The sequence below is a fragment of the Lissotriton helveticus genome, chromosome 6, assembly GCF_964261635.1.
Source record: "Lissotriton helveticus chromosome 6, aLisHel1.1, whole genome shotgun sequence".
NCBI classification, from domain to species: Eukaryota; Metazoa; Chordata; class Amphibia; order Caudata; family Salamandridae; genus Lissotriton; species Lissotriton helveticus.
This window is the reverse complement of record NC_136067.1, coordinates 106,614,331-106,629,881: the sequence shown is the minus strand read 5'-3', so window position 1 is coordinate 106,629,881 and position 15,551 is coordinate 106,614,331. Positions and strand designations below refer to the sequence as shown.

General features: G+C 44.8%; 1 protein-coding gene across 2 annotated transcripts in view; it reads left to right on the top strand.

Annotated features, from left to right (window-relative positions):
• YIPF3 (Yip1 domain family member 3) overlaps positions 1-15,551 on the top strand; it is a 167,809-nt gene that overhangs the window by 100,774 nt on the left and 51,484 nt on the right. For both annotated transcript variants that reach the window (XM_078647444.1, XM_078647443.1), the window contains 3 exons: positions 216-308; positions 2,238-2,369; positions 14,475-14,588. In XM_078647444.1, coding sequence (XP_078503570.1) covers positions 216-308; positions 2,238-2,369; positions 14,475-14,588 — 339 coding nt within the window. The remainder of the gene's footprint in view (positions 1-215; positions 309-2,237; positions 2,370-14,474; positions 14,589-15,551) is intronic.

The window sequence follows — 15,551 nt, the reverse complement described above, 5'->3', positions numbered from 1 at the left end:
AAAAACGCACAATGTGCCTTTCTTAGCTATGCAGCTCTTTTCCATTGGCCTATTAGATTTCTCAGGTATTGAACACATGCCTCCAAAGAAAGTTCACTAAGATATCAAGAACTGTTGTCTGTCACTTTGTTTCTTCCTCTCAGGTGCGATGGTCTTTGCCTTCTTACCTGTTTCTGGAAGGCTCTTAGTTTTTTCCCGTTTTTTTTGTCTCTCAGAAAATTGCTGGTGAGCTGTACGGTCCCCTGATGCTGGTCTTCACCATGGTGGCGATTCTTCTTCATGGCATGAAGACATCCGGCACTGTCATTGTAAGTCTACCTCCTCTAGTCTGCTGGTCCTTAGCCAGCTCTGAAAAATAAGGTGACAGTAAGGTGAACAAATTCTTGAAGGGGTGCTCACAGTGACATCTGGTATCAACTTTAATGCAGTAATGTGCTTAAATCCATCCAAATCCAGATCACAACACCCTGCACTGCCAGTACACACCAAGTGCTCCAGTTCTACTCTTTCACGTACCAACACTGTAGAGCAGTATATTTAGCAAAATGTCAATCTCCAGTGGCGCGATCTACAGCATTAACATTTCAGCATCGACAAGATCAATTGAACATGATGTAAGATGAAGTAATGATGGCAATGTAGCAGATAGCTAAACTTTATTGCTTTAACCACATCTCAACTACCAGCACCGCAGTAAAGCCAAATCAACTAGGCAACATACCATCATACAACCAATAAAACATTGTGAATGTGTTGCTTTCTTATAACACTTAGCACAGTCATTGTGTCTCTGCTTCTGTGGGCTTGATGCTGAACACTAGGTGGACACAGGAGCTAATGAAATGGACAGGCTGCATGTGGTGCTTTGGTACAGACCAACACCTCTCAGACCATCTCTTCCATATGCTGTCTCAATTTAGCCACATTCACCACACTACCGTTTGGCCAGTCTACTAACATGTTGCCCTGAACAGAACACTGGCAGTACCATTTTGCCATCCCTGCACTACCACTACCTGACGCCAGTGCAGCTCCCAACAGCGCACATGCTCTACTCTTTGCCGTAGACCTGTCCGCATGTGGAACTTTGTGTCCACTTGGAAGAGCATGTTCTCTGTGACCCTTCATGCACGTATGCAGCAGCACGTGCATTAAGCAGGCTAGCCCACTTTTTAGGGTTGTGCGGCAGCAAGATAAGTGCTGTAACACAAACTTCAAATTGAGTTGAATGAGTGTGGCTGAGGATCATCTCATCAGCATGGAGGTCACACCTGTGCCATGTGCACTTTAAAAATAAATACTACAAGCATAATATGACAACTGATGGTGTTCCTTCACTGTTCAAAACACAAAAATAAAAGAAGTAGAAGAGTAGCTCTCATTTAGTGCACGTTGGGAGCTGAAACAACGGTAAGTGCTTGGGTTTTAGTACTGTGAAAAGTGGGGCTTGCCAGGGCTTGGAGGATAAAATACTTGGTGGCACTGCAGGGTCCCACAACATGCCTTTCTAAAATCCTGCTGCTATGCAAGAGTGATAGGGGCTATGTTACAAGTTTGGCACAGATCGAACAGTAGAAGCTATCCTCCTCTCTTACCAGTCCTCAAAATGCCAGAATGCCCACAAACACCCGGTTATGTCTGTGCCATGGTTCTTGTTCTGTATTTAAAAGCTATGTTCTTACATGCTGAAGTTGCTGCTTATAATGCTTCCTGTACCCCATGGGTTTGTTATAAATAGCATCCTTTCTACCCAGCTTCCGCTCATGCAAGTACCAAAGGGTGTTTTCCTGGGAAAATGCTGTCAAGGAACGGATTTACGCATGCATTATTCTTACTTTCATAGAGAAGTAGGTGGATGTAGGAAGGGGACAAGGAGGTCACTGCTTACATTTGGAAACCGCTATTAATAATTGCCTTATTTGTATTTTGATACCTCCTTAAAAATGATTCTTAAATGTAAAAATTTTTTTAACTTGTGCTGTCATTTCAAATGCATCATATGTATACTTTTTATTTGTTTTCATATTTTTGTTAAATTAAGGTAGGTGTACTTTAAAGAGTAAATGAATGAGTAATTGTCTGTTCGTTGTTTGGAGCTTGGACATGTGTAAAGATGTATGCCTGAAAGAGCAGAATAGGTAACTTCAGTGCTTTCTTTCTTGAAGAATGCTGCAGCATGTGTAGTTTATGCAGGTGTTTAAGTTCTTCATTTTTGTCTTTTCATTTCTCTAACACAGAGGGAAGGTACCCTGATGGGCACTGCCATTGGCACATGCTTTGGTTATTGGGTCGGCGTCTCCTCTTTCATTTATTTCCTGGCTTATCTGTGTAATGCCCAGATCACCATGCTTCAGATGCTGTCTCTGTTGGTGAGTATATGAATACTTGCGAGTAAATGCATCTGTGTGGTAGTCGGCAGGCTTTTAATCATCCACAGTGGGCTTCCACTATTTGGCCTTTCTCTATTTGCAAATAATCATGAGCCATAGGTTCTGTTGAAGCGTGTCTACAAAATGCGTGTTATGCGCTTATGAAGACAAAAGGAAAAGGGCGATACATGCTAAGTTAGAAATGCCCTGGAGAGAGTGTGAGCAGGTGGATGAGTTGTTTCAATTTCATGTAGCCAAAACAGGTGAGTGCAATGGAGATGTGGAAGGTGTGTATCAGTGAGCGGGAACCTTAGTGTTTCATGTGGACTCAACTGCTTGTTGCCGCTGGTCAACATAACATTCCTCTTTTGGGCCACAAATTCAGATCATTGCCTTTCTCTTCTCATGTCGCAGCTCTAGGTTAGATTATAGAAGTGTTCATTGGTGAAGTGTGCAGTGTCATAGGTTGCTATAATCCATGCGAGGGTTTATTGTACTACAAGCTACTCACTACCTGGAATACACAATACTATTGGTCAATGAAGCTGTAAATAATGTGAGAATTTGTAGCCTATATTGATGTAAGGAAGTAGTTTTAGTTTGCACATTAAACTACTTAACCATGTTATTGAAGTTTCCATAAAAATTGCTTATTATTTCAAATGTCGGTGCCCCAACATCAGTGTCCGCCAGACTTAGGAAGGATATTTTTCCTTGAGGATGGCTTAATTTCGAGTTTTATTATTTTGGTGCAGGAACAGACAAAGTGGATGAATCTAGCAGCTCTGTGTAAAGAAAGCCCTTGGGTATGAGGTGGTTTCTGAGGTGTACGTTGTAAGGCAAGGGTCTCCAACCTTTTCTGTAGAGCTACTTCTGATCAATGAAAATCATTCAGAGCTCCTGAAGGCCAAGCCACTCGCCCAGTGTTACCCGACACCGCACACCCTGTTTCATTGATTAAGCCTAATGTCCATAGAGCCAAAGACTACGGTTTGAACAAAATACTTTGACTAAGCGCACTCTGACAGGGCTGCCATGTGTGTCAGTGAGAACGTGGTCTTTGGATGTATGAACATGTGTACATATGAATGGGATATATGTGTATGGGTTGTTTAAATGGAGGAATTGTATATGAAGAAAGATGATTCATAAAATACAGAGGGCCTCATTATGATGGCGGTCAGATGTCTGACTGCCATCATATCGGAGATGGGATCGCCCGACTTGTTGTCGGCGGTCCCTCCAATGACATTATAATGTGACTGCCTTCAAGGTGGTTACAAAGTGTATCTTTTGTATTGCGCCGTCTGCTGTGGGCTGCAGAACACGCAGCAGTACAAAAATTACACGGTGCCTGCCACATGGTGGAAGGATATGCAGGGGGCACTATAGGTGCCCCACAAAACTGAGGGCCAAGTGGTGTGGGGGGCTCGCTACCGGCCCCCAATGTCCCTTTCGGCCAGTCTTTTCATGGCGGGATAAACCGCCACTAAATGGCCGGCGGGGAGGGACATCATAATCCCTACGGCAGTGCCTGCCAGGCACCGCCACCATTGTAGGGATTGCAGCTCCCTCCGACGCACCGGCAAGCTCAAGAAGCCCATCGGATGCGTGGTGGTCAGTCTTTCCGACCGCCAACCATCCGCCCGCCATTGTACTATGGCGGGCGGTAAACATGGTTACGATGGCAGTGGGACCACGACTGACGGGCTGCCATTGGCGGTCCCACCGTCATCGTAATCAGGCCCGAAGATGTCATTGGCTTTATTGAAAGTGGAGAAAAACATTGACTCAGTATTTCATAGAAATATTTGTATCCACTTTAAATTTCTCCCATTTGAAAAAATGACAGTTTTGTTCAGTTATAAATATGGGATGTCTACTGGCCACTGGAGGCAAGAAGCCTGCTGTTTGTAAATTCAACACTTAGAAATTGGATTAAATTAAAATTAAGAGTTAACTGTATCTTTAAGTTAACTCTCCATTTTAATTTCCTCCCATTTAAAAGCATTCAGAAGCATAATGTTGTTCTCGTGCTCGTGTTCTTGCGAGTTGGCAAGGACTTTTATCTAAGATTTAAATACCTCCGTGATTCTGTTCTTCACCTCTGTGCCATGGGTCATAAATCTGACGACTGATCACTGCTTGTTATCAGGCCCTGCTCTCTGCAGCTTGAAGATAATAATGTAAACTAAACACAGACTTTCCTTAACCCCTTGGGCGCGGCCGCGAATCTGCGCCTGTGCAGCACATTCCGATCGTGGTGCGGTCATGACGGCCGGGAGCCGTCATCAGCACACGAGCACTGTGTGCCATGACTGCTCCCGGCCATCATCAGCATAGAAGGGGTTAACTTTAAGAGAAAAACGTTACCCTGTGCGGATTGAAAAATAAACTCAAGGCTGGGAGCTACTCTGAAGGTGTCTGTGAGCTACTGGTAGCTCCCAATTGACTGGTTGCAGACACCTGTTGGAAGTTGAGAGTAAGTTCGGTCACAGAAAGGCTCTCTCAAGCCTCCCTTCCAGCCATATTCCTGTTCTCTACCAGTGAAGCTCCAAGCTGGGAGCCTCAGTACTTTGTCCAGGAATAGACCTGGCTCCTCCTGAGTAGGCTCGTGCAACAGCTTGTGGAACTGCTAGTGGTTCGCGGGTAGCATTGGAAAAGCATGACAGTGATGCTAGAAAACAGAGGTGTAACTGCACAGCAGTAGAGAAGCCCACTCAGAGTGTAAAAGGCATATTGTAGGGAAGAGTAGAAATAACATTTGTTAGTCTGGACTCCAGAGCACCCACACGTCAGGATAAGGGCACTGAGCGACCATGAAGACTGTGCTGTGCGTTGAAAAACACGAAGAAAGTATGACTTGGAGGGTCTGCTTTGGATTCTGAGAACCATAGATTTTGTTGGTGCAGGACAGGCTGTATGGAACACAACTTAAAGATGTGCAAACCAACAGAGTATGGTCCGAGTAAAAAAAATAAACATTGAGAGTAAATCTTATGGCTATGGATATAAGCTTGGAGACCATGAACTGGGCTTCTTGCCATTTTAAGGTCTTAGAAAATGGTTATTTCAAATGAATCAAGTGATTGGCTAATGAGTCAAAGACTAAAGACTTTCTGTGTGTTCCCAAGCCAACCGTCTGGAAGCACAGTGTACAAAAAGAACACCTCATTCTATTTCTTATAGGTGTTACCAGGGTGATTGACAAAGCGTCCCTTGGCTTACAGAGATATGCAAGGTACATACATAGATCGTGACGTTCAAAAATAGAAATATATTTTTTCCAAAGTGTAAGTCGAGCGAGAGCTGCCTTGCACTTCTAAGGAGATCAGTGCAATAGAACAACCAAATAGTTCAGTTATGTTAACAGAAAGGTAGAAACTCAGTGTTTGAAGGGATTTATTGTGGATGAATACAGTAACCTTAGGGAGGGGAAAATCAGCTAGCTGTGAAAGGGAAATGGAATTTACACTTTGAGTAAAGCGCAGAATTTCCTCTTCCATTCTTTGTTCATGCACACTTTCCTGGTTGTATAGTGAATAGAAGGAAAACATTTAAAGACTTTCTTTGATTATATTGGAGATACTGTTTAAAATACTGCCAATATATGTGCTATATATATAGAGCTTGTTTTAGTTTGTACTTTAATGTATTTTGTGAAATGCTGATATCAAGTTTTTATTCATTTCACAAGTTTTTATAAAAGATTTTGGTGCAAAATAGCAGTTGGCAAAAATACGTGAGTTAAATGCATTGCAAACAGTACGGTTGTAAGGCATTTACACGTGGGTAATGTAAAGACTGATAAACATGTACCTGAGATCACGCTTAAGTATCAATATCTACATTGCTCAATGTCAAGTTTAAAAGCACAAAACATCAGACTGAGTTGAAAGGCTCACCAAGTAGCAAAAGTGTTTGACATTTTTAAAAATGTAGTTCAAATACTTTTTTGAATGAAAAACGTGTAATATAGAGACGTATCCAGACAGTGATTGCTATAGAAAATTGAAATTTGACAATATTAAAACATTTTTTTTTTGTTTGAATATATTTTATTGTTTTCACAAAAACATTAACCTTGCATCTTTCATTGATTTATGCCATAACAGTACATGGTGTCTCTACGAGTCTATTCATAACATACATTGCTACATCATATTCAGGACATCATCAGAGTCATACCTCATGTAAGCTGGGTGTAATGGTACATGAGTGGTCACAGTGCTCTTGTAGTGTGCGAAGCTCCGTGGTCCCTGCTCACAGTAACTGCCGCTAGATGGCACCGACCGGGGGGACCCATCCTGTGGTGTGTGACTCGACCCTGGCGCCGTGGCATTGTGTGTCAGCGCAGCAGGAGCTGCGGGGCCAGGCGGCGGGACTGGTGTGCCGTCCTCGTGTCTCGGGGTGGGTAGGGAGGCCGTCGCCGCCTTGTCCTGGCATCATACCCAGTTGCCCAGTGTGCCCAATGTCATGTCAGATGTGTTGGCGTGTATCTCCCCCACTCAGGTGATCTAATGTGTGCACATCTTTGTGCGGTCACGGCCGAGCGAGACAGTCGCGATGTAGGTACGTGTGCTGAAACCTGATTATCAGGCTGACGCGCCTATTGCCGTGCCAGCGGGTCCGTCTCAGCTCTCGGGACCCAAAGCAAGCTGTTTGGTCAAGAAGTCAGCGGGGAAATAAGAGGGAAATTCGTGACCGTAGTAGGAGAAAAGGAGGAGGTGTAAGGATAAAAAAAAAGAATAATTAAGAATAAAAATTGGAGAAAAGTAAAACGAGAGGGGGGAGGAAGAAAGAGGGGGAGCAGTCAACTTGGAGATGTGTGGTGTGTGATATGGCGGGAACAGATCAGTGCTATGGGAGCTGAGAATGGCCACCTCATGCTGCCCATATCTGCGTGTCTGTCCATGGGCGGTCAGTGTTGCGGTCGGTGTACGGGTCGTGGTGTGGGCGGGGGGGCGTTGTCGTGCGGGTTAGACATGTGTGAAGCAGTTAGGTCAAGTGTGCCTTAACCCGGTTATTCATGTCCGCTTCCAAAGGTGCTTACGTGTCTATGGCGTTCGGCATCTGTATTGTATGTTGAGTCGCGTTCGTGTCAGGAGGGGCATTATTCGAGGGAAGTACCCGGTCTTGGCATTCCCGGTGGAAGGAGCTCAGCATTTCGTCCCAAAGGGTCACTATTGGGAATTTCCGGAGTCCTGCCGTCTCCTCGTTGTGGAGAGCGATGCTCTCGGCCCTTGCCCAGTTGTCCAGGGAGGTGCGCCAATGCTCAGTGAGTGGTGGCTCTTTACGTTTCCAGTGTTTAGTGAGGAGTCTCTTAGCTGTGAGTAGGCCTAGGTCCCAGAAGCGGGAGGGGACTTTGTTATGTTTTGTCCTCTTGTAGAGGCCTAGTAGACATGCCTCCCATGTGTGTGGTATTCGCATGGCCGTGCTCTTCTCGAGTAACGGCAGTACCGCCTGCCAGTATGTCTGAATCCTCGGGCAAAGCCACAACATGTGTAGGAGGTCCGCTCCCATTAGCATGCATCTCGGACATCCCGCCGAGGTACCCGGGAAATATTGATTGGTTTTGTCTGGCGAGAGGTATGCCCTGTGTAGTATGTAAAACTGTATCAGTTTGAAGCGTGCATTACGGGGGATGTTTCTGGGACTTGCAATCACCATCGCCCATTCTTTATCTGTCCATTCCCTCCCTCTATCCATCGCCCATTTATCGCGCAGTGGCTGTAGGGTATGTTGAGTGTGTGATAGTAGTGCCTGCGTTAACCAATGGACCACGTGCGTGCCATTTCCCATGACGTGTAGGTATTGTATTAGCTGGTGCGTAGGTGGTTCCTCCGCAACGTTTCCCCATCGTTGTGTGTATGCCCTTACTATGGAGGCATATTGTAAGAATTGCCCGGCCGGTAGTCCCGTGTCTTCAGCAAGTGTCGCAAATGGGATCAGGGCGCCATCGGCATATAGGTCTGCCATGGTGTCCACCCCCGATCGCATCCATTGCTCCATCGCTGCCTCGGTCACCACGCCTGCAGCCCTGGGAGTGCCTAAGAGCGGAAGTGCCGGGGCATACGGTTTCAGTGTTTTTGTAAGTCGAAGACTCCAGGAATAGCATTTAGTGGCTACCGCTACATGTAGCTGTGTCTGGCGTGGTATCTTTGTTAGAGGGTGGAACATCGTGTGGGCTTGTAGAGGGGACATCATGTCTACGTCAGTGGCTGTGTCGTCTAAATTCCTGCCAGGCCGTTACCCACTGCAGCTGAGCTGCCAGGTAATAGAGCTCCAGGTTGGGCACTGCGAGGCCTCCGGTGTCGGCAGGGGCATATAGTTTCCTCAGTGCCACTCTGGGTCTCCCAGCGTTCCAGATGAGATCTCTGACCATGGTTTCCAGCTCCCTGAACACACGGGTCGGGACATAGATTGGGACATTGGCAAAGTAATATAGCAGCCTAGGCAGCACAATCATCTTCACCAGTGTCACTCTGCTCGGCACGTTGAGCGGGAGGGTCTTCCAAAAGGAGATCTGCGATCGTACGGACGAGATGGCTCGTGTCAGGTTGCCATCCAATATGTCCGGAGAGGTTCTATATATGTGCACTCCCAAATATTTAAATGTGGTGGGGTACCAGGTTAGTCGTTCGCCATTTATCCTAATCTCGGGCTCCGGAGTGTCAGAGTTGAACGAATACACCCCTGACTTGGCCCAATTCACCGTAAGGCCTGACATCGTCTCGAAAGTGCGGAAGATGTCCGACAGCCCCGGCGGCAGGAGGGTTAGGTCTCTGATGTATAGGAGCAAGTCATCCGCGTACAGCGAGATCGTGTGAGTACCATCCGCTAATGGGATTCCCCAGGCCGCACCTCCACCTCGCAGTAGTTCGGCAAGGGGCTCCATCGCCAACGAGAAAAGCAAAGGGGACAACGGGCACCCTTGTCTGGTGCCACGTCTGACTTTAATGGCAGCGGACAGCAACCTGCCCGTGCGGACTCGCACTTCGGGGCTTCTGTACAGCAGACCGACCATCTCAATATAGTCATCGCCCAGGTTGAATTTACGCAATACCGCCAGTAAATAGGGCCACTCAACCGAGTCGAATGCTTTCTCCAGGTCTAAAACCAAGCATCCTGACCGCGGCCATTGTCGCATTGCGTATTCCTGCACTCTGAACAACCTCCTTATGTTTTGGGAGGTGCACCTGGTGGGCACTAAGCCATTTTGGTCTCTGTGTACTAATTTAGGCACCAAGGGCGCTAATCGCCGGGCTAGGGTTGATGCCAATATCTTGTAGTCTGTGTTTAAGAGTGCTAGGGGCCGGTACGAGCCGAGGTGTGTGCTGTCTCTGCCTGGTTTAAGGAGAGACACCAAGGTCGCCTCGTTCATCGACAGGGGCAAAGACAAGTCCTCCAGTGCCGCGGCATATGTCCGAATGAGTTTGGGGATCAGCACATCAGAGCAGGCTTTGTAGTACTTGGCTGGCAGTCCGTCCGAGCCAGGAGCCTTGCCATTCGAGAGGGCGAAGACGGCTTCCCGTATCTCGTCCGGCGTGAGTGGTAGCCCGAAGTCTTCATGCTGGTCGTCAGTCAATTCAGGTAGTGTGACATTGTGAAGGTAGGTGGCAATGTCTGGCTGGAGTACCTGGGCTCGCGACGCATAAAGTGCGCGGTAGTGCGTCACAAAGGCCTCTTGTATCTTTTCCTGTGTATATATCATTGGGCCGCCGGGGGAGCGTACCGCCGTTACAGGGGATGTGCGATCCTCGCGGCTGATCAACCAGGCCAGTAATTTGCCAGGCTTATCTCCTTTGTGGTGTGTGTGGGCCGAGTGGGCTACGTAGTTGATGTGTCGCAGTCTGTCTAGCAATTTTTCATGCTCAGTTCGTGCTGCCAGCAGTTCAGCAGTCGTACCCTCGGTCGCTTCCTGTTCCACCTGTAGCAGGCTAGATTCTAAACGTGTCAGGGTGTTTTCTATCTGACGCCGGGAGCTAACCTGTGTGCCCATGCAGTGCCCCCTAATGACCACTTTGAAAGCATCCCATTCAAGCTGTCGGGTGGACGCTGTGTCCGTATTGTCTTCGAAGTATTGCGCTGTTTGTGTGCATATGGAGTGTCTGAAAGGACCATCCAGGAGCAGGTCCGGTTGTAGTATCCAGGTAGGCACCGGGGGGTGTGGTTGCTCCCATGACAGGACCATGATGTGTGGGTTGTGGTCCGAGTGCGTGCGACCCATGTAATAGACGTCCGTGACATGTGGAAGGATCTCGCTGCTGACTATGTACTCGTCTAGGCGTACGTGTAGCTTGTGTGCTCCCGAAAAGTATGAATATGCCTTAGTGTGGGGGTTACGGCTGCGCCATGCGTCTCGCAAATCCCACTGCGTGGACCAAGCTTGCAAGGTTTTTGTGGCGTTCTGTGTCAGTGAGCCTGGCGGCGGGGCATGTGACTGGTCCAGTGTGAGATCGAGGACACAGTTGTAGTCTCCACCCAACACCCACGGGATTCCGTGCCAGGGCGCTAGTGTGGCTGACAGCTGCACAAAGAAGTCCGCCTGGTCAGTGTTAGGCGCATATAACGAGGCCAAGACTATTGTCCTCCCATCTAGTCTGCCCGTTACCACAACGAACCTCCCACCGGGGTCTATGTGGGTGTCAGTTACTGTGAAAGGGGTGCCCGGACGTACCCACACCAAGGTCCCTCTAGCGTAGGAGGAGTAATGCGTGGCATATAGTTGCCCACGCCACGACAATATTAAAACATTATAGGTTATAGGCCAGTTCTCTGTGCATCGCAAAGTCCTTCTGAGTTTATTTAACCTCCGTCTTGCCTTAGGGTGCTGGGGAAGAGGCGATAATGGGAACCCACTATAATAATTTCTCAAAAATCATTATTCATTTAAGTCAGTTTCCGTTCACCTGGTATGGTGCAATGAAAATGTGAACATTTCATTTGAAAAATGTTAGGGATCATTAATGCGCTTGATGTAAAGAATGGGGGGGAAAAAAATCTAATTTAGAATGCACAGTTTAACTGATTTTTTTCTCACTCAGACTTGTGCAGTGACGAAAATGACATGAGAAGAAGTGTGGTGTTTGAGAAACACTAAAAAGTGTTTTCATTACATATTATGCTGTATGTTTGGCAGTACTTCTTTATAACAATATTTAATTGTTTAAATCGCATTTACTACCCCTGACGAGGCTTTGAAGCAAGCACTGTAAAGCGAGTAGAACGCTACCCGGAAGCCCAGAGTTAGTGGTCTGGCCATTCGGTATTTGGGTTAGTTCTGCATGATCATTCCATTCATTCACTCTAGTTTCTTTGTGGTATATTATTGACATAGATGTGATCATTTGAGGGGGCTATGTGAGAAGCAAATGCTTCTTGGAATAAACGGATCTTGTTATGGTTTCTAAAAAGAGCTTAAGACGAATAGGAAGGAGATTTAGAGTAATTCTATACAGGAGAGGCATGAAGGAGGTGGAAGGAAAGCAGAGGTGCATTTAAAAAATGGGGCTGGACTTAAGCAAAAGTTTAATTAAAGGTACATTTTTCATGTAGGATTTTAAGGAATATACCAAGTTATGACTTTTTGCATGCAATTTGTGGATGTAAACCTGTTAAAAGAAAGAGTTTCACATTCTCCTCCTAAGGATGGTATCTTACACAATCTTTCTAGAGGCACTTAAGAGGTGACACAGATACTTCCCACATTGAAAAGGGAAGTCCAGTGCTTGTTGAGACCCCTTTCCAAGTGACAGCCGAGCAGTGCGGCAAATAAGAGAGACCCATTTTATAAAGCTACTACAGCAGTATATATATTTAATACTAGGAAATATTGTTACAGTTTATGCAAATCATATGCACCACACAAACTATAAAAATGGAACATATGTCATGTAAACACCCACCAACTTAAAAATATAACAGCAATTGATAAACACTTTGCAGCAATCAATAGTATATTCAGTGCATGTTAATGACCTATTCAATACCTGGTTTGTAATGTGCTGTCCCCTGAAGAGCACCAGGCTCCACAGAACAGACACAATGTCCATTAGAATGGAAGTGTCTGAGGTCTCCTCCCAGCATCTACTTTGCCTCATAGTATATATATGTATGTATATATATAGATATTTATCCTTAATGTATGTGAAATACTTATAGGATGAACAGATAGCCAAAATAAGTATAGTCTGAACAGTCCTTCAGAGTTCCCCTTTTCATACATTTGGAATACTGATTATGATTTTCTATTTAATCGTCGAAAGTTGCCGGTTTCGTGAAGAAACAGGTGTTTTTAAGTTTTAACTAGTTATGACATTGATTCTACTGTAATCGTCAAACTGGGTGATAAAAGTGGACTTCTTAATAGTAGGGAGATTTTTATAAGATGAGGAGAAGTGGAACATAAGCTTGGCTTTTATGTAGAAAAACGCTTAAGGACTTTATAGTATAACAGGAGAGAGGGGAAAAGGAAAGGAGATGCCATGCGATGGTGGCGGGGTGGGGAGTTTTGACTACAATATGGTCATAAATAATAGTTAACTGAATGTGACTATCTGGTTGGAGAGAATATACGTCACTGATTTGCAGCTCAGTAGGAATCTGTTTATTGGGGTCTATCTCTTCTCAATATAGATTTCCATCTTTTCCCACAATCTCCTTACATTTATATTTTTACGAAATGTCATTCTGAGCATCAAGTTATGTCAGCTATGGGAATTTTATATCCAGGCCTTCAATGTATGAATTGATAATTTTATAGATGATTTCCATAAAATTATTTTGGAGGGCATGGCTGCCTCAGTTTTAAAGCTGGTCTAGCAATAAAAAAAATGACGAGCACAAACTCATTTTCTTAACGAATAGGTTGTATCTGGAAATATTTTGTCCTGATATTACTGCTGACCAGAAATATATTGCTTTTCTCCTATACTTTAAACTGCTTGAGGCTGGTTCTGTTGAACTCATCAGTCAATTACCAGCTCTGTAGGCTAGAGAAGCCTTTCCCAACCTAAAGCGACATCATAGTTTGGGCACACTTCCAGAAGGTGTTTGAGGCACCCATCAGCACAGCATAATTTGCATACTCGCTACACCTTCTCATTCACGTTTGAGTTGTATACTATTTTTCGCTTCTGCTTCAGGAGATCACTAAATGATTTGTGGAATATTTGTCTAAAAACTTAAACAGTAATGCAGAATTTGGCTGTGCTTTGTTTTACTTGCCATCCATAGAGAAATGTGATAATCAGTACTGTATCCTCTCAGATTCAAAACCTTAGAATAATTCCCAACCACAAGGTTGGACCTCAGAAGACCCTACATTTTAATTTCCATAACAACTTCTTACCTCCAAAAAAAGATGGAAATGTTGTTTTAAGCAAAAAAACACCCTGTTAAGATCCACTGGTGTTCCAAAGTCCTACTCCAACAGGTCAGAAAAAAGAACTGAGGTAAAAAGGTTCCCTCTGAGGCTGAGTTTTCTGAACCCAAATAGGCCCCACATACCCTAGAAAGAAAATGTAAAGCGGCAACCACCTATATCTGCGAATGCTGCAGTTTAAAGATTTTTTAGCTTTAGTTTCTAATTTTGAAAAAGGATTTCTTATAAAGGCTAATATTTAGAACTGTTTTAGACATTCAGATTATTCACTCTAATCATTTACGAGTATGAGTATTTTTCCATAATTAAATACAACTAGAAGAGCAGTCTTTGCATATTTTAGATGCTAAGGGAGTTATTCAGTAATAAGTCAAAGGGAAGGCAGTGAGTGGGCAGGTACCTCCAGATGGGCATTTCCACACAAGTTCCCTCAACATGAAGTCAGACTGCCACGTCTGTGTTCATGGGTATGATTCTATGGGCGGGAGGAGATTTCCAAGTCTATAATGCAGGATTGTCACAGGAGTTTACAAATAATGATGTTGTACAATAAAAAGAGCAGAAAGTGTGTTAGTGTGTGAAATTCATGTTGTCGGATGAAGTTGAAAGTAGATCAAATATTTCTTTTGGGGAAGAATAATATAAATAGTTCAAGCCCAGTTGAGGGCTCCCAAAGTATCACATAACTTTATCTCCTTCTCATCTCATCTTCTTTCCAGGGCTATGGGCTCTTCGGACACTGCATCGTGCTTTTCATCACCTACAACATCCACTTCCACTCGCTGTTTTACCTCTTCTGGCTAGTCATCGGAGGGCTGTCCACGCTGCGCATGGTAAGATAAAGACCTTTGGCTGATGGAAGTCCTCTAGGATAAAGTGCCCTCATGTACAAAGCCCTTTGGGATTGCAAAACCCTGAACTTTTCAAAATTGCAGGGTTTGCTGCAAAAAAGTGTTTTTCTTATTGTACAGAAGTCTTGTTATTGGAAAATGTGTTCAGACTCATAAAAGAGCTTTTACGATCGTGTTTGAATTGCAAATAGGACAGTGTGTGAAAGGGGAGTTCTTCCTCTATTTACGAATCGGAGAGGAATGTACCAATGACTTGTTATCGCAATTGCAAACCATTCATCAGTCCATTCATAAATCAGAATTTATTCTCAAAGTTGGTCTGCAATTTGCAGCCCTTTTATTAAATCACTTCTTAGTACATAAAGCCCGTGAACTTGATGGTAAAAGCCAGTCTTGTGTGTACAGGGAACTGCTTTTAGGGTTGTTTTGAGAATATCTCTGTTACTGGAGACACCCGTAATTTAGAAAGAAAAAAAAAAGAGCAACCGTCCCCACTAGTGTTTTTTGAAGGATTGGGATGGTGGACTAGCCATGACCAACAGTTTTTAGAAAGGACGTTAGTGGAGGGGTGCTTATCTTTCCCAGTTGTTAATCCTACTCCTGAATACAAAAAGAGCAGATACTTTGGGGAGAATTGCACAAAAACTGCAGAAGAGCTCATCGGGGAATCTGTGCATGGTTAAAACCAGGACGGCTAGTCTCTTAATCTGCAACACACCTGCTCTTGTTGCATTAAGTGAGTTGCTGCACAGAACTTTAAGGACATCACCGAGGCTCATGTTTTACTCCCTCCAGCTTAACCACCTTACTCCTTACTACTGATCACTGCAATAAGCTAGCCAGAACTAATGGCCACTTGTGTGTGTTCGTTGATTCATTCAGCACACCGCCCACCATAGATTTCACCTAATCTGCAACAGCTAGTAGCTTATTTCATTGGACAAT